At 44.4% G+C, this 18,295-nt stretch overlaps 1 protein-coding gene and 1 long non-coding RNA gene across 5 annotated transcripts in view; one reads left to right on the top strand and one right to left on the bottom strand.

Moving 5' to 3' along the window:
• Nucleotides 1-18,295, top strand: part of GALNTL6 (polypeptide N-acetylgalactosaminyltransferase like 6) — a 452,334-nt gene that overhangs the window by 408,359 nt on the left and 25,680 nt on the right. For all 4 annotated transcript variants that reach the window (XM_053402747.1, XM_053402749.1, XM_053402750.1 and 1 more), the window contains exons 9-10: nucleotides 5,063-5,170; nucleotides 12,793-13,014. In XM_053402747.1, the coding sequence (XP_053258722.1) occupies nucleotides 5,063-5,170; nucleotides 12,793-13,014 (330 nt within the window). The remainder of the gene's footprint in view (nucleotides 1-5,062; nucleotides 5,171-12,792; nucleotides 13,015-18,295) is intronic.
• LOC128420810 (uncharacterized) overlaps nucleotides 118-18,295 on the bottom strand; it is an 88,219-nt gene continuing 70,041 nt past the window's right edge. The window contains exon 5 of the long non-coding RNA XR_008332131.1: nucleotides 118-207. This is a non-coding gene — a long non-coding RNA (uncharacterized LOC128420810). The remainder of the gene's footprint in view (nucleotides 208-18,295) is intronic.

Raw genomic sequence — 18,295 nt, 5'->3', positions numbered from 1 at the left:
GGTGATATGAAGGGAAAGCTAAATCTGGTCAGACCCACCATATTTCACATATAAACCTTTTAAAAAACAGTTTCCTCCTCCACCCCTACTTCAGAACAAGCAATATTCAGCAAATCTTACCAAAAATTTCTGTTGTTTGATTGTTGTTATTTATTAGATGTGTTAGGATGCTTGCTACCCAAAGGTCTCTGAGCATCTCACAACACACTGAAAAACATAAACACAAATGCATTGTTCCATTAACATAATTCATACAAAACACCTGGGACTCAGCTACACAGCTGCAAATAAAACATTTTAAGTGAGTTTTAAGTGCAATAGGCTGGGCACATGACCCGGAAGCTGTACGCTGGCTCCCTCGGCCAATAAAGCGAGATGAGCGCCGCAACCCCAGAGTCGGCCACGACTGGACCTAATGGTCAGGGGTCCCTTTACCTTTACCTTACAATGTGACAGTAGATGGCGATGGTGAGCCTTGTGGAAAATTCAATGTATTTTTTAAAACGCTTTTTTTTTAAAAAAAAAAAAAGCATTTTCAGAACGGTTTTATGTGTATAGATTCCACCCTGCAGTTCATTAACACAACAACAACAACAACAACAACAACAACAACAACAACAACAACAACAACAACAACAACATAACAACCCCTTCCCCTTAACAGCCACAGGATGTTTGCACCAATGTTGTCAAACATGATTTTTTCTCTCTTGGAACTGGGCTTATAGCCCATGCTGAGACATCCTGGATTGCAGGTCCTCAGTAAAGTATACCTGTTAGCTACATTTATATCCCACCTTTCCTCCAAGGAGGTCAAGGTGATATACATGACTTTCCCCCACTCCTGTTTCTCTCCCCCATGCTTGGGCTCTAATTCTACTTATATCACAGGCAGGCGAGAGCTCAGCATATCGTTTGCAGTTACAGGAGACTGTAGAAGATCAGCTTGCACAAGGCTGCAACAACTTTTCTCGTGTTATGTGCCAAAGTGCCCACCCCCTCTCTCTCCCCTTATCAGTCCTACCTCAGCACTGCCATTTAGCAGAAGCCAATTATAAAGGCAGTGAAATGTCGGCATATATTTTCATTAGCATAATACAGCAAACAGCATAAAAATGCTAATTCTGCATCCCAACAGTTTAAGACTTTAGGAAATTGCTATGCAAATAATTATTAAGAGGGGTGTGTTAGGTTCCCCCCGCCCCCCTTGCCAAGAATGTACAGTGAGAGCAGCTAACTCAGAGGGGATATATCATTATTATTGCTGCAAGGTGTACACTTGCAGTGAAATACTGCTTTTGTTGGTGGAAAACCAATGAAGGCAGCATCCATTAATCACAAGGAGCAGGTTGGTGCATGCAGGTCAGCTCAGGGCAGAGAGCCCAGTCGGAGTTTTGGGTGAAGGCTCCTGCGTCGAAAGTGAGCAATGTCTTTTTCTTCCTGCAGACATCCTCAGTGGTGCACTTTGGTAATATTGGATTCTGGACTTTAATGGTCTCAGGGGTGTATGTATTCCTTTGAAGTGGGATAAGTGACCCCTGCTGCTTTGGGGGACCCTCTTGGTCGTTCTGCTGAGTGGGGAACCAAAGCCTTGCTCTAACAGCACCACTTAACTCCAATTGTGTTCTTTTATGTACGGTGTGTATGCAAACTATGCTAAGAAGAAAGAGTGGTGGTTTTCTATTCCTGAGCCAAAGTGTCTGCCCAGCCCAATTCCTTAAGGATCCAGTCCATAGCTTTGGAGAGCTTGTGGATGCATCCCTCCGTATGGGATCCCCACCTGGCAGTCGGTGTTTTAGATTTGCTCACCCTTGGAAAAGGGAAGAGCTTGCCAGAATTGTTCATGAATCTGCAACATCCAGGCTGGGTTACTGCAATGCATTACTATGCATGGAGCAGCCTTCAGAAGGCGCTTAGAACCTCAATTGGTTCAGAATACAGGGTCCAGGGTGGTAGCATTGGCAGGTGGGGTGGGCAGTAGCTGGTTGCTTCCCCGCCCATAGGTGCCAACTGCTAGGGGCCCAGGTCCCTTTTCCCCTATTACATATAAGGGGGGCACCACCACCACCCCCACAAAGTTGATGGTCTTCCTTCCTTTCTTTTCCACGTTTGGACTTGGGTTTCCCAACAACCCCTGTAAGTGAACTTGTAAAAGGGTTGCTGGATGGCAAGAGAGCTGGGATCAAGAAGTGGGGTGAGGTGGGTGAATAAACCTTCACCAACACTAGGTACCTCCGTTGTTAAAATCGGGGGTGGGTGGGGATTATCTGCCCACCACCACCAATATTTTATTCATGTTGGCGCCCCTGTCCTCACCCTACATGCAGGAGCCTACGTGTGGTTTAGAGAGCACACATAGGTCAGAAAAAGTGGTTCTGCCCCAATGCCTCAAACCTTCCCCCATCCCCAACATTTGAAAAGGGATGCCGTTTATGACAGACCTAAAACACAGAACCTGAATTTGGATCCAGTTCCTCTCTTGAAAGCCTCCTTTTGTTTCCCTGGCTCCTTTGCAGTATTTGTTTTGTTTTAGGCAGCAATCCCCCCAAAAAAACCTTATGTGGGGCTATTGGGGGGAGGGGGGTTGGATCGAGCAGAGACATCCCTCCTCCCACTTCTGCTGGCTCAAGTAGTCTGATGTCACACTGCCAGCATGGACTTCCCCTCCTGATGCCCATCAAACATGCAGACAACTGTTAAGGCCACCAGCAGTATTCCTGACAACAGAGCCTGGTGGATCCTGAACTGCTTTCACATCCAGTACTGGCCAACATAGGATCCAGAACTAATCTGCCTGGCCCCCTTAACCTTCCACTGCTTCTGCCATGAGGGTGGTAGCTCCATCCAGAGTCGCTGCAGCAAGTTCAGATTGCTGTGCCTGTGAAGAAAAGGGTAATAACCTGTGGCATAGTTCTGCGGGTCTACACAGAAGAATGTTTTTATTCTAAGTTGGGTTTCAGGAAAATACTTCCCATTCTTGTTTATATTGGCTGCTGGCTCTTTGCTATAAAAGACAAGTGTTTCAGTTTTACAGCTTGCTCATTAAACACCATCAAAATTTTCAGGCATTAGCAGAAGTCCCCTTTGGGTCTGTTACATTTAGTGGGGTGTTTGTGTGTGTGTAAATTCAGGCTGCTGCTCTATTTTAGCACAGTCCAGATGATATTAAAAATCCATTTTGAAGGAGTATTGATCAGGTGATGTGTAGGGAGAAGGGATGAATGTATTTTGAAATGATAGTTGGAAAAGTTATTTTATTGGGAGCAGCAATGGTCGGAGGAAAATAGAGGGGACGTCTGGGGGTTGGAAGTCAGCTTTTAAATTTGTATTGAATTTGTATTAATTTAGTGACAATTTGTTAAAAACCGTGGAAAATCATAAAAATAATTAGCAAAAAAAAAGGAGCACTGATCTTCCAGAAGAAATAAGAAATAAACCTTTGGAATCATACCGAAACTGATGAACAAACAGAAACAGCTGCTAAATGTCCTACAAGCCAGCCTGAGATTCATTTCAATTACGCCATAAAATGTACCTCCGATGTGTGCTGCAATTTGGTTTTTTTGTTTGATGCCTGCTACATGTGCCAAATGTTATTTCCTCTTGGTTTTCACCTCCATATCTCCAAGACCCTTCTAATTATTCCTATACACTAATAGCAAATTCATTCTCCCAATATCCTTATGGAGCCCAAACAGTGCCAGTCATGTACAACCCTAAATAGGGGAAACCCCTAAAATAGCCCAACGAGGTATTAGCATGCTCACAAAATTCTGACTGTTGGGAAAGGGATGGAAAACCTGGGGGAGGGGAATGGAATGGAGTATTGTGGAATTGGGTGTGGCTGGCTGAAACCGGGAGCACTTAATGCTGCAATGTTTCACTGCAGTTCCCACTTGTTTTCAGATTCATGTAAAAGCTGGTAAGAGAAAATAATGGGTGAGAAAGTCTTATTGGAACACTTTCGGATGTTGTCGGCCATTGTGTGTCTTCTGACTGAAGCTCAGTCAGACTGTTCATTAAAACTGTTAGTGTTTAGCATTGCTCATTGAACCCATCTTCTTAATCTACAATGCTTGTTTAGTTATAACATTTCCACCTAAACAAAAACGTTTCTCTTTATCTTGAACCGTAATTACTTTTTCTTTCCTAGGTGAATCAGACTTCTTAATGAGATTGCAAATAACCTTAATATGAGTGTTTTGCTAACTTTCCAAAAGCTAATGCAATCAGTAATGTATATTGTCCTTTGGACACTGTTCCCTGTCTTTTCAGTTTTCCATTATCTTGCTTCTGAAAGGTTTAATTATACGTTGCCTTTTAACTTCACTGCCTCAGTCATCTACACACAGTCATCTACTGTGCCTCAGTCCTCTATACACATAGCATTTTTGAATTTTACAAACTCCAGAAGGTGCTTCAATAATTTGCAGAAATTGCAAGTGCTCAGTCAGGAGGTTGCCTTTGATACTTTCCAATTTCGAAATCCCATAAGATCACATATTTATGCTGTATTAACCTAGTGTGTCCTTTATAGTTCTTAAAAAACAACAACTTAGATGCAAAATACATTTTTTTCCTCCAAGCAATGACCTTCCCCACCATCATAATAAGAGCAATAAGCACAGTAATCTTGATATCGTCAATATACTTAGTATTCTTAATATTCTCTGTATTTCTAACACTTCAAGTATTTCTAATACTTTCTTTATAATGTTTTGATTTCTATCCTTATATTAATGATAGTATATAAGACTAGATTAAGCTTATCATGGTTATTTGGTAGTTTCCTTTCCTTTCTTTAAACTTGTACTTAATTTGTGCTTAACTCGTGTCTCTATGTCCTCTTCAGTTTGCTTGTTTGGGTTTTGTTTTTTGTTTTGTTTTTTGTATATTTTTTCATTCGAAATAAATAATTAAAAAGAGCTATGAGCACAGAATGGTGGGGGGGTTGCATACACTTGTAAGTTTTTCAGACCCTGACTTTTCTCTTTCAGCTGTTGCCAAGCACATCCTCACCTTATAGACATTCACTCTCTCTCTTTTTTTGTTCCTCTCTCAGGTCTGGATGTGTGGAGGAGGGATGTTTGACGTTCCATGTTCTAGAGTGGGGCACATCTACAGGAAATATGTCCCTTACAAAGTCCCATCTGGCACCAGCCTAGCAAGAGTAAGTAACTTATGTTCTGAGGTTCATTCAGCTGTGAGACTTGACCGTATAAAATGCTGTCTAGGAAACCTGTAACCCAAAACGGAGGCTCCCTTCAAACATCACATTCCTCATCTACCAAACCTTAGTTAGGAGCATCAGGAAAAAGTGATGGTCTCAAGAACTCCTTCCATTCCTTCCTTCCCACTCACATGCAGTTCCAAAGATGATTTCCTAATTTCCCCAAACCACACTTTGCTATGGCATCCAAACAAGCAAACTATGGGGTGAGCGATCCATTACACAGGAAAAGCTAGGGGAATCTACAAACCCCACATGGTTGGTCACTGTGGGGAAAAGGATGCTGGATTAGGTGGGCTTTTTAGTCTGGTGGATCAGGGGACTTCATATGTTTGCCCATGATCACCAACTCATAGCCGTCCTGTAGCCTTCTAAAAATAAAAGCTAAGAAGACAAGGTCCAGTGGTCCTTTATGGTCCAGTGAGAGATGGATCATAAAGAAGGCTGATCGCCGAAGAATTGATGCTTTTGAATTATGGTGCTGGAGGAGACTCTTGAGAGTCCCATGGACTGCAAGAAGATCAAATGCATCCATTCTTAAGGAAATCAGCCCTGAGTGCTCATTGGAAGGACAGATCATGAAGCTGAGGCTCCAATACTTTGGCCACCTCATGAGAAGAGAAGATTCCCTGGAAAAGACCCTGATGTTGGGAAAGATTGAGGGCACAAGGAGAAGGGGACGAAAGAGGACGAGATGGTTGGACAGTGTTCTCGAAGCTACAAACATGAGTCTGACCAAACTGCGGGAGGCAGTGGAAGACAGGAGTGCCTGGCATGCTCTGGTCCATGGGGTCACGAAGAGTCAGACACGACTAAACAACTAAACAACAAGGACAAGACAAGGACCTCTGCCTTCCTTCCCCGTAATTCAAGCACTGGAACAATCTATCCAAATCAGGATTGCAAAACCATAGAGGGATCACTCAACACCCCGTTTGTCACTTTGAACAACATGGTGAATTGTGGTTTGAGGAAACCAGGTCATCTACTAAGCCACAAACTAAGTAGGAGGACAGATCTCTTGTGCTTGTTACACTTTCACAATCCTCCAAGGCATGATTTGGAGGATTGAGAATGAATGTTGCCACTGTTTCCATTTTTTTTGGAGTAGCTAATAAAAAATGTAATCTGCTTTTGCAGAGGAAAATGCCTATTTTGGACAAAAATGCATTGCTGCAAGATCTGATAACGTAGGCCAAATTTGCCATAAGTACCTTGGAAGGACAAACAACTTCCAGTAAGCAAGAGAGGAAAAACTCCATTTATTGCTTGGAAGCTCCTCAGACATAATTCTGAGGAGAGTTCAGCTTCAGCAGAGGACCCACAAAGCAAGTCTGGCAAAGTGGTTCTCTTAGGAGAAATATTGTTGCAGGTATCTGCCTGGCCCTTCAACTTCAGGCTTGATAGAAGCATTCATGGGACTCTAAGCTTAAGGGCCGATTTTAACATTACTCTTGCCACTGACAGGAAATCAGTCAGTGAAATCAATTCCAGTTGGAAATAACAACCCTGGCACAGGTTGCTGCAATATATGGAGGGTATGTTGGAAATTGCCCTGAGTCAGCAAGCCTCATTTTGCTCTGATGCTCCCTTTGGTTTCAGTTCAAGAGGCAAAAGCTCAGCTGATTGCCCAATCAGTTCCCACATGCTCCATTTCCTGAGCCAACTGCCAAACAAAGGAGGCTCAGTTAACATGAAGTGATCTCATCAAGTCGTTTTATGGAATCAATGAATTGCAAGCTTACCAATTGATGCGTTTTCAAGAGCTCACGTAGAAAAGGAAAAAGGAATCTTTTGTGTAAATATTGCAGAAAGAGGTACCTTTGTGAGCCCATTTGGACCTTAAATGCTGGCAATTGACAGGATAAGGAGGGGCAGAAGATGCATGTGCTCCAAGCAGCAGGTAGGGAGGTGGCAAAACAGCATTGGGGGGAGGGGACACAGAGGAAAGAGGTACACCACGGCTGTGGCCCATGTTTGGTGACTCTCTACATTCTGACTGAGTTCCATTTATTAGTAGATGTGGGTGATAACATAAAGGAGGAGGTAGATGGCCATATAAGGTCCCTCCTTCCTGCCCACCCCAGGAAGAGGAACATGAGAAGCTGCTGTGGCCAGCCCAGAAGCAGGATGACGATGGACAAGATGAGAAAGAGGTTCTCCCCTTTGTATCCTGCTGCCGCCGCCACTTCCCCTGGGGCACAAGGAAGGAAACCACTGGTGCTGTCAGGGGGCTTCAGTGAAGACTTTTGTCTCCCAGGGCAAAATCTGTAGAGCTGGTAGCTGATGCTGGACTTTGTCTCCAGTCACTCACACCATTGACAGAACAGGAGTGAGGCAACAAGTCCCCTTGAACTCAATGGGCATGCTTCTGAGAACACATGTACAGGTTCGCCCTGCATACAACAACAACGTCTTCATAATCATTAAACCTGATCACATCTTCTGCTTCTGACACCTCCTCCTCCCAATCTGCTCCTTCTCCCTTCAAGAAGAAGAAGAAGAAGAAGAAGAAGAAGAAGAAGAAGAAGAAGAAGAAGAAGAAGAAGAAGAGAAGAGTTTGGATTTGATATCCCGCCTTTCACTCCCTTTAAGGAGTCTCAAAGTGGCTAACATTCTCCTTTCCCTTCCTCCCCCACAACAAACACTCTGTGAGGTGAGTGGGGCTGAGAGGCTTCACAGAAGTGTGACTAGCCCAAGGTCACCCAGCAGCTGCATGTGGAGGAGCGGAGACGCGAACCAGGTTCCTCAGATTACGAGACTACCGCTCTTAACCACTACACCACACTGGCTCTTCAACCACTCACCGTCATTCTACCACCAATCCGCTGGCTCTAAGCCTTCTTCCCCGGTGGGTTCCCTAGGGGGCTCCCCTGAAGGTGTCTCCCACCAGCATCCAGCCCGTCTATGACATTTGTGTTCTTCCAAGTCAGTGCACCTGCCTGCATCTTTGGGGCAGGTGCAAGGACAACCTGCTCCACCCCTGCCCTGTCCCATTATGCTGCAGCAATGCTGCTGCCGGGAGGCCAAGTCTATGGCTCCTCTCTGCCAGCCACACCTTCCTTTCCTAAGAGCGCCACAAAACCTAACACCAACATTGATGGGCTCAGCCCTTTTTAATCAATGAACCCAATTCTCTCCTCCTCTTCAGATCTCACTTCTTCAGCTAACTTTCTTCGGCCCCTCCTCAAGTATACAGAGCCACCTCCTCCAGATTCAACTTGGCTTCCCCAGCCCCCTTTGGTTTTTTTGCCACTTTAGCATAGAGGATTGGCTTTCTAGAGAAGGCCTCCTTCATTCATGGGTTCTGCGCCTAATGCTGGTGTGTTAAATAACTGGTAAACGGTAGCTGTGTCTATCCTTAAGTAACTAAGCTAGGAGTGACTGGCAAATTGCTAAATAATACAGCACATAGTATAATTTTATAAATGTGCTCAAGAGGGGGCAAACTTCTGCAAGGGTATCTCTGCAGTGGCAACCTCATGAGGTTTGAAGAATTCTGCATTTCAATGATCCGGAACTGATGTGCAGCTGGGGGAGGGGTGCCATGCGCTTTCTAGTTTCTGTCCCATTTGCCCATACTGTCAAAATATGACGGCTCAGAAATTTCTCAGAAGGATGAACTTGTATTGTTTTTCATAAACAAACGAACAAACAAAAACTCCTGTCATTTAAGAACAAGGACTCCCGAGCTATCATCTCCTAAACAGCTCTAATTTCACATCCCCAGTTCCTGCTGGCATAAATGTTTTTCTTTCTGTTGTGGAGACAAAGCAGGTGGTAACCTATCTTGCTGTGCCAGCTGAAATGTGCTCCATTTGTTCTCTATCTCGCTCCCTTTGTATTCAGATAAGTCTTATAGGTTCTGAGACATCTAGCTTTGTTCAGACGCTCGAAGCACAGCAGATTAATCAAATTCAAGAGAGGTGCTTCTAAATGAATGTCGGAAGCAAATCACAATGGGAGAAGTCATTCTAAGCAGAAACATTATCTTACGCCACAGATTATGAGATGAGTATTGCTCTTCATCTTCTCACAGAAGATACCCTTCAGTGCTCTATGACTAGTACTCTATTAAACAGCTAGCGTCGCCGAGGTTGCAAGTTCTGCTTTTGAAGTGGGGTGTATGTGACACGTCCACTCTCAAAATATCCTCTCAACGAAGCCTTGATCTGGGAGTCTGATCAAAGAGAAAAATAAAATATGAAAATGTACTTCCATCTAGTGGGGAGAAAACAGAGGAAACAACACTAGGGTAACACTTGCAACCTCCTGTTTTTAGAACATGTGGGTGCTCCTTCAGATTAGAGGTGAACTGCAGGTAATTCAGTAAATGACACAACGAATCATATAATTGAAAAGTTGGAAGGGGCCACAGGGATTATCTAGTCCAACCACCTGCTATGCAGGAATCCTTTGCCCAACGTGGGGCTCAAACTCATAACCCTGAGATTAAGAGTCTCATGCTGTACACACTGAGCTATCCCAGCTTTCGCAGAGCTCTTCCTAGACTGGATTGCTGCAGATGACACATATTGTATTGTATTTTTAAGATTGTCTCATTTATTATTATTTTTAAAATGTTGCAGGTAGAGAATTCTAGCTGACAACTCTCTCTTATCACAAGGATTTTTAATGTGGTGGGAGCCATTTAAAAATATGATGCTCCCAGCTGCTGTCTGAAGTGCTACAGATCAGTTTTGGGGAGCTTAGCCCAGTGTTTCCCAACCAGGGGCCATATGGCCCCCCCGGGGGGGCAGAATATTCCAAAGGGGGCACAGGTGAAAAATGTGTAAATGGGGGGCCACAGCACAAGGCTAGGGGGCCACAGAGGGAAGTGAGAAGTGAAAGGGGGAAACCCTTTTTAAAAAAACAAATCTTGATTGGCTAGCTATCTGCTTGGCCAAGCACAAGTGGGTAAGGGGTCAGCCCACCGGGGCCCAGCACTCCTTTGTGCCAGGTGCGTTTTCTTGGAGAAGTCCTGGTTTATTTTTTTTGCAGGAGAAGGCAATTGCTAAGGCTCCCGTTTTGAGCAGTTGAGCCCGCAATCTATAAGCCCCCGGTCAGGCAAGTGCAGCAGTGGGGTGGCAATGGGTAGAGCTGGGCAAGCCAGAGCTGCTTGTTGCTGCCACCAGTGCTGGGCCCAGTGGCAGCCTGGGCCTGATTCTGCAGGGTACAATCCACCTGAGCGCCTAGTGGACCAGGGCCTTCAGATGTTGCCAAGGGGTGTAGGACCCAGTGGTGGCAGCAGCCCGGGTCTTCAAGGTGTGGGGTGAAATCCACCCCAGCGCCTAGCTGAGCAGGGTCGTCTGGTGCTGCTGACTTGCATCTAGTAAATAACGAAGTGTCTACTCAGAAGAAAGCCACACTGAGTTCAGTGGGTCTTACTCCCAGGTAAGGGTGTGGGGAGCTATAGTGTTTTATCTAGGCAGCCAGGGCTCCTCCGGATGACAAGATCTTTTTGCACCAGGTCAGTGAGGACCAGTTGCTTTTAAAATTATCCCATATATACAGAACTCCCTGTGTGCTTTTTGGACTGTATCTGTAGGTTTCCCCCTCTGTGTCAAATAACTGGGGTCAAATAAGTGCTGTTTACTTTTTATAATACATGGAGAAGATGGATCTCCCTGGGGAGGTTCTGGACTCTCCTTCCTTGGAGGTTTCTAAGCAGAGGTTGGGTGGTCATCTGTCAGGGATGCTTTAGCTGAGTTTCCTACATTGCAGGGGGTTGCACTAGATAGATGACCCTTGGGGTCCCTTCCATCTCTGTGATTCTATGTTTTTCTGCTTCAACAATATTTCATTATGCTCCTATCATTTTATGTAATTGTATTTTGTATAAATTATAAAAAAATATAAATAAAACATGTTCTATTTACAAACAAACCTTTAAATTGCTACCTTTCTACATTTCTATGGGGGGGCATGGGCATAGCCAGGATTTTTGTTAGGGAGGCATTCTTTTGTTGGGGGGCAGAACCTCATATTTGTATTGATTTGTACTTATTTGGAGGGCAACTGCCTCCCCTCTGCTATGCCCATGGGAGGGGCACAGGAAGGAAACAGGGTGGAAGGTGCCCATGTTTGGAAATAGAGTAGGAAACACTGGCTTAGACCATCCCTTCCTCTCAGTACAAAATATGTGGGTTGGATTACTGCCACCATGAAGCGTGTCAGAACTGTGTCTCAATCCTTTGCTTGGAAGCAGCTGTGATAATTCATGTTTACATCATTCCTTCTGTTTAAGAAACCCTGATTGCAATAATATTTTATACTGAATGACCAAAACTCAGGGCATGGTGTTTACTTCTGTTGTGTGCTGCATTCCAGTACAGAACAAGTAATGTCTCATGTAAGATGGAACAATTCCTTTTAATAATGAACTCAGGTGTTGAGTGCCAGTGACTATATAGCCATGCAAGGCCACTGAGAACCAAGAGGGAGGTGTCAGCACGGTTAGGAAATCCAAATATCTGAAGAAGTTAAACATTTTTTATGGGGGGGGGGACTAAAGGACAAAGAACTTTATAAGATCTGAGCATGCTCAGTGCTCACATAATGGGGGTGGGGGTGGAAAAATGAGAGGCTGGAGATAAAATAATATGGAGCCTGCTGGAAAAGAGAGCATGATTCAGGAGCCCTGAATAGGAGCAATCCACACTGCAACATTTTATTGCAGCTCCCACTTGTAAGAACAAGCAGAGGCGGTGGAAGAGGGGACGCGGTGGGTGCGGGCCATCCCATGTGTCACCACTGGGGGGGGGAACACAATGTCAGGTGGCACTCACCGCAGGGCCTGCAGCGTTCCTGAGCCAAGCGTCTCTCCTGAGAGAGATGCGGTGGCTTGGGCAAGCACAGGCTCCAAGCTGCCCAAAGGGTCCACTTGCTGCCTCCCCACCCCCAGCTGTAGGGCAGCTGAGTGGGAGGAGGCAGGCAGACTCTAGAGGACCTGTGATGCGCCCCACCCCTATGGGCGGCTTGCCCCGCCCCTCGGCGCACTGCTCCAGGCACCCAAGCAGCTTCTTCCGCCACTGACAAGAAGTTAGCAGTGTCTTGATGAGGCAAAACTGAAGTCTGTCTCTAGATATTAGTTTTGCAAGCCCAGGAATATATTGGGCTTTTAAGGGGGAGTGTTAGGACATCGGATTATACTCAGTATTATCTCTTTAGAAAGAACTTCAAACTCCTACATATTTCCAAATGGAAATGATGTGGAAAATCAACTCAGGCAATCAAGCAACAAGCAAGAGAGATATCTGCAGTAAGATTCCATGGAAATAATTAAGTGAGCCTTTACTGTATCTCGTTAATTAAATCCCTTTCAGTAATTGCATTGAAGTTTCTGCGGGCGTTTTTGTTGTTTTTTTAAAGGAAGAGAGAAGCCATCAGTCTGACTTTTATCAGGCTCCTAATAGCAATTGAATGCAAAAGGCTTCCATTTGCTTAATGCACAACCATCCAAAGCTAGATAAGGGAATGGCGTATTGTAATTGTGTGTGTGTGTTATCAGTGCTAATACTTAAGCGGGAAGAGATGACTGACTCTTGCTTTCTGCTGCTCAGAACCTGAAGCGCGTGGCAGAAACGTGGATGGATGAATTCGCAGAGTACGTTTACCAGAGGCGGCCTGAGTACAGACACCTCTCCACTGGCGATATCTCAGCCCAGAAAGAGCTTCGCAAGCACCTGAAGTGCAAGGACTTCAAGTGGTTCATGGCTGCGGTGGCTTGGGATGTCCCTAAATATTTCCCTCCGGTGGAGCCACCACCTGCTTCCTGGGGAGAGGTGAGGAACATTATCGAATATGAGCCAGTTGCTTCAGGTGCTGTCGGATGCAACACTACATTCCCTGCGAAGTGGCTGCTATGGTGACAAAGAATTCACAAAATTAGTTCCAACTTCTGTGGCCAAAGAGGTCAGTAAGGGAGCGGGTAGCAGTTGGAACCACCACAGTAGCCGTGGTTGAAGTAAGAAACATTTTGCCTGTGACCCTTTATAATTATCTAAGCAGTGTCTAGCAGCACCGCACTGTGGACGCACATGCGAAAATGTTTTCAAAATGCTAAGATCCTTGTTGCCATGCTAATAATAATAATAATAATAATAATAATAATAATAATAATAATAATAATATGCTGCCTATCTGACTGAGTTGCCCCAGCCGCTCTGGGTGGAGCTGCAGAGCCATCCTCTATTGGTGTGTAATTACTATTTAACAATTGTCTTTTATGCTTTTAAGCATTTTGTGTTGTTTTAATTTGTGTAAGCTGCCTTCAGTCCTGGTCTGGAGAAAAGCCAGGCTATTCGTATTATTAATAATAGTAATAATAAACTTGACACTGCTGCTTATCCAGGCAGGGCTGGGACAAATGCACTGGCAGGAATGCCAGATTGGTGGCATACTTTCTGCCTGCACACTCATCCTGCCCCAGTCTTGGCATGACTCCATCCTGTCCAGATAACTAGCAGTGACACCAGTATCAGGAGTGTAGCTCTACCTCCCCACTCCTGACATGCGCTGCTACTGGTGGATTGGTGATTGCTGTATGTATTGTTGCGCTGAGTTCTGTGCCACTTCTGACATTTGAACTATACAATATTTGTGTGTGTGACAGTGTGTGTGTGCAAATGGCAGCTTGGCTTCCCAGTTTTCCTATCCCCCGTTTTCTCACATTTACACACAACAGCAACACACACACACACACACACATTTTGCCTTTCTCCTTGCAAAACTCTGTCTGCTGCAAATGAGTGATTGATTGGCAGCATGTGTTCTTGCAAAGGCTAAACGTGAATTTTGAACACCACCAAGCGTACCCTTGAAGCAACCTGCTATTTTGGGTTTCTTTGTGCCTCCAGCCATGCAGAGTGCTGGAAGGGAACGTGGTGCATCTGGCCTCCTGTTTTGCCTTTTCATCACTCGAAGCAAATGCGCAAAGTCAGATGGATTTGCAGAGGGGTGCAATGTGAAAGTCACTGCTTGGTGAATTCATTGCTAGCTATTTTACACTTGGGCCTGTGTTCTGGCTGTGATTCTGTGGCCACAGAATTTGGACTCCTCAAAATCTCACTAAAAAACAAGGACACTATCCACCTTATCATGGATGCAACCTCTCACATCTGGAGGGTTGGCCCAGAGCTCACCAGAGTCCCCTTCACTGTCTCCCCTTTTTGGACTGACTTGTGTCAATTGTAGTCTGCTGGCTATTTTATAAGCTTTTGGTGCTCATCCAGCTGTTGGTCTTCTCCTTCATTTAGCTCTTGGGGCTTCTCCAGATGGCCTATATATTGTGCATTCATCCTGGTTTGCTGACAAAAAGCTTATGTGAAGTTTAGACTGTGTTCAGAATACTTTCCTGTTTGCAGGGCACTTAGATGACAATAAGCATTCATCCTTTTATTCGGGTGTTGGTTGTGGTGGGCCAATGTACCTCTTCCCATTAGACATTCACACAACTCACACTTTTCAATGTGTTTCCCCATCACTTTCCTAAGCACAAAAAGTCTGCTTCTCTTTTAAAGTGGATTAGTTGTACTAGGGCAACAGGGCCCTTTGATCCATGAACTGTGCAGACCTACATTTATGATATGTGCTTGAATGATATGTGTCCCGCATTCAGGGCAGTCAGGACACACCTTTACTCTTCCTCAATCTCGGGCTATTCTGTCCATCTGAATACAGATTCTCACTCAGCCTCCTTTGGACCTAATAGCTGCACCTTATATAGATGAGGATACACAACCCCATTGAGGGCCAATAGTGCCGAATAACAAAATGCAGCTAGGATTGTTTGGGGGGCTTTTCATTCTTTGGACCTTACCCTGATCCTTTTCTCTTCTCCTGCCATCAGCGATTCCCAAACTCATTGTGATGGATAAGCAAACCCACTTCTTGGCTTCTCCAAACTTGCCTAAATCTGAATGAAAGCAAAGCATGCTGCTTTAGCCTCATCTTTGCAGACAACTTAACTCATGAATCTCATGAGGGGCGTTTGGGGAGTGGGGTTGTACCACAGTGACATGAAGGTCCAAAAGGGAGAACTCTGAAGTTGGGCCTAGCAACAAATGCAAGAAAGAATCAAAGTGTTAGAACTGACAAAACTCCTTTGCTGACATTAGTTTCAGAGTTGACACCGTGGCTTTAATGACCCCATCTCAGCCCATCGGCTTGCTGCATTAATGGTGGCATAAAGGCAACGGTTAAAAAAGAATCTCATCTGGAATGCTGCACCCTCTCTTTGCCTGTCAAATTCCCTCCATCAAACCTAATGTCCTTCTGAATTCCAGAGACATTGTTTTATCTGTGCCTGAGCTTCTGTTCCCAACCCTTTTCTTCTTCTTTTTATGGCTTCTTTCTTTTTACGGCTTGCACAAAGGAATCTGTGTGTGCGTGTGTCTGCTTTAAAAAGTTACTAGATATCAGTTGGCTTAAAAGGCAGCTTATTGCTAGGCATTGAGCCTGTAGATGCTGGTTTGTGAAGTATGCACTGCTCTCTTTCTCTGTCTCGCTAATCACAGTAGCTATGTCTGTTCAAGCGATATGTGTGCTGCTTTAAATTTAAATGCACAGGCCAGCCTTCCTTCTTTTGTATTCTGCACCCTTGAAAATCTTTCAAATGCTCTCCAGTTGCAACACAGCCACTCGAGCATTCAAGTCACTGGGGCTTTGCTATGCGAAAGGCATTTGGTAAATTTGTGGGGCTTGGAAGCCTTTTATGATGCTGTATTGAACTGTGGCGACCCTAACAAGCGAGTCAAGGCACCAACTTTGATAGTCAAGGACAATACACTATTTGAACAGAACATTCCATTGAAAAGCATTTCTGACTTGATTTGCTGTGTGTTCCAGACACTAGAGATTGCTTCATTTAGAAGCTTCAGCCCTTTGCATCTGTCATTGTTAAATGCTGCTAGACTGCTGCCCTGTATTTTTCTAATACCATGTAAACTTGGTTTTCAATTAATCTTATCAGGGTAGAAAACAGTCATGGACCTGTCAGTTTGATTGACCAATTCATGGCTAGATCATTGCTTGAAAATGGAGCTTGAGTTGATTGCAACTAGCCAGCCCAGTTTTCAGATTACTACTGCTAGGATTTATCACATGAATATACCACACTTTCCCCAAGGAGACTATTTCTCATGATGATCTTGGGAGGTGGGCTTGACTGAGAGATGATGAGAGGTTCCTCAGGTCTCCAGTTCTGTCAAATGGATGGATTTCTCTGCCCTCTTGCTGCAGTTTCTAAGAGCTGCATTAAGTGGACAAATGTGATCTCCTTTTCATGAAACGGATTGAAATTCTCTTCTAGTTACTGAACAAGAAGGATCATTTACCCTCTCATGTTATGAAAGGTTTTACATGCAAAGGGCAATTCCTCTTAAGTGTGTTTCTGTGCACGCACATACACACACGTATATATATATATGGATCATATGGATGTCCAGATTGTATTCATCAGAGGGTGGCCAGATGCAAAAACTAACAGGATCCTTTCACCTTTAATAGTTGTGCAGAAGAGAGAACTTCAGCAGGAGTAGCTTGTATGGCAAACTATATCTGCTGAAAGTCTTTCTTCTGCACATCTATTAAAGGTGCAGAAACCCCATCCTCTTTGGACACCGTAATTCATTCATAAAAAGTCACTCTTGAGAGTGGGATTGAGCCTTTAAAATATAAGATGAGAAGTAGCCATGACTCATTCTGCCACATGTATTTTAATCACAAACCTTGAAAGCTTTTTTTGCTGCAGTGACACCATTCATAAGATCCAGGAGAAGCTGGATAATTTTAGTATTTAAAAGTGCTGGGCTATAAGGATAATTCATTCATGTTTCCATCTCATCGAAGTGAAGCCTTTCACTGCTGCTGCCACCGGTAGCCTGACAGTTCTGTTATTCTTTCCCAGATCTTTTTCATTTTAAATTAAAGCAAATTTGCTTAATTAGGACTGTAGTTGGGGTGCCAATAACAGATGAAAGGGCGTGTGGCTCTCTCACTGTGTGATTAGCAGGCTGATGTTGTGGGTCATTATTTTTAAATGTAGAACACTCATTTATAGTTATTGCATCCATTCCCCACCCCCGAAGAGTTAATGAGAGAGATTTAAAATAATTAAGGCGTTTAGGGAGACACATTGAGAGGTTTTCAGACCTGATCAGGTCATCTGGAGGGGGGATAAGCCTGCCCTCTAATAATAAGGCTATGCTTAAAGGCTGCGCTCCTATATACATTTACCTGAGAGTAAGTGCCACTGAAAACAATGTGACTTTCATCCAAGTAGACACGTATAGGATTGAATTGGAATGCCATATACAGCATGGGAAGGCAGGTGTAAGATTGCTCTGGCACCACCCACTAATCTTCCCTTTTGGAGTTTTTACTTGGAAGGGTGCAGTTCACCTGCCTGGTGGCTTCTAGACTCTGGTTGTGGCAGAGGCCAGAATCTCTTCTCCCCACACTTCTGCAGTCTCAGGACATCCAGCACTCAGGGTAGTGTTCTTTCTGGCTGTGAAGTGGGGAGCAAGCTCTGTGCAGCTGCTCCTTCTCTGATTGATGGCTGGGGCCAGGCGAGTCTTCTTCTTGCTAGAGTCTTCTTGTGGCTCTTTTCCTCTGAACAATGGCAGAGGCCAGAGTGGTCTTCCCCCTGCTTCTGAAGTCCCAGGGCAAGGAGATTAGGTGGCTTCTTGGGTTCCTTCCATCTTTACTAATGGATTTCTGCTAAGGATTCAGTTTGCATTTAAAGGGGAAACTACCTAATTTATATAAGTCTGAAACAATATGCAAACCTGTTGAAATTTGCACTTCTTCGAATTTTGCAGGGCAACTCTATGGCTGTAGCTATTTAACAACCTGCATGTTGAGTATTCTCAGAGGTTTGTAGCCATGCTAATCTCATTGAATGAGTGTCTGGGTGCTCTTGGCTTTAATTTTAAATCCAAATATTGCTGCTGATGACACTAATAGTACGCCTGCCAATTTCCTAAATGTCATGATTGTAGGGAAATAACACCACCCATATATTGGCCTCTCATCCACGTTAGATCTTATCGTTGCTCACAGTAC

The sequence above is a fragment of the Podarcis raffonei genome, chromosome 9, assembly GCF_027172205.1.
Source record: "Podarcis raffonei isolate rPodRaf1 chromosome 9, rPodRaf1.pri, whole genome shotgun sequence".
Lineage (NCBI taxonomy): Eukaryota > Metazoa > Chordata > Lepidosauria > Squamata > Lacertidae > Podarcis > Podarcis raffonei.
This window is presented reverse-complemented; position numbering and strand designations above follow the sequence as displayed.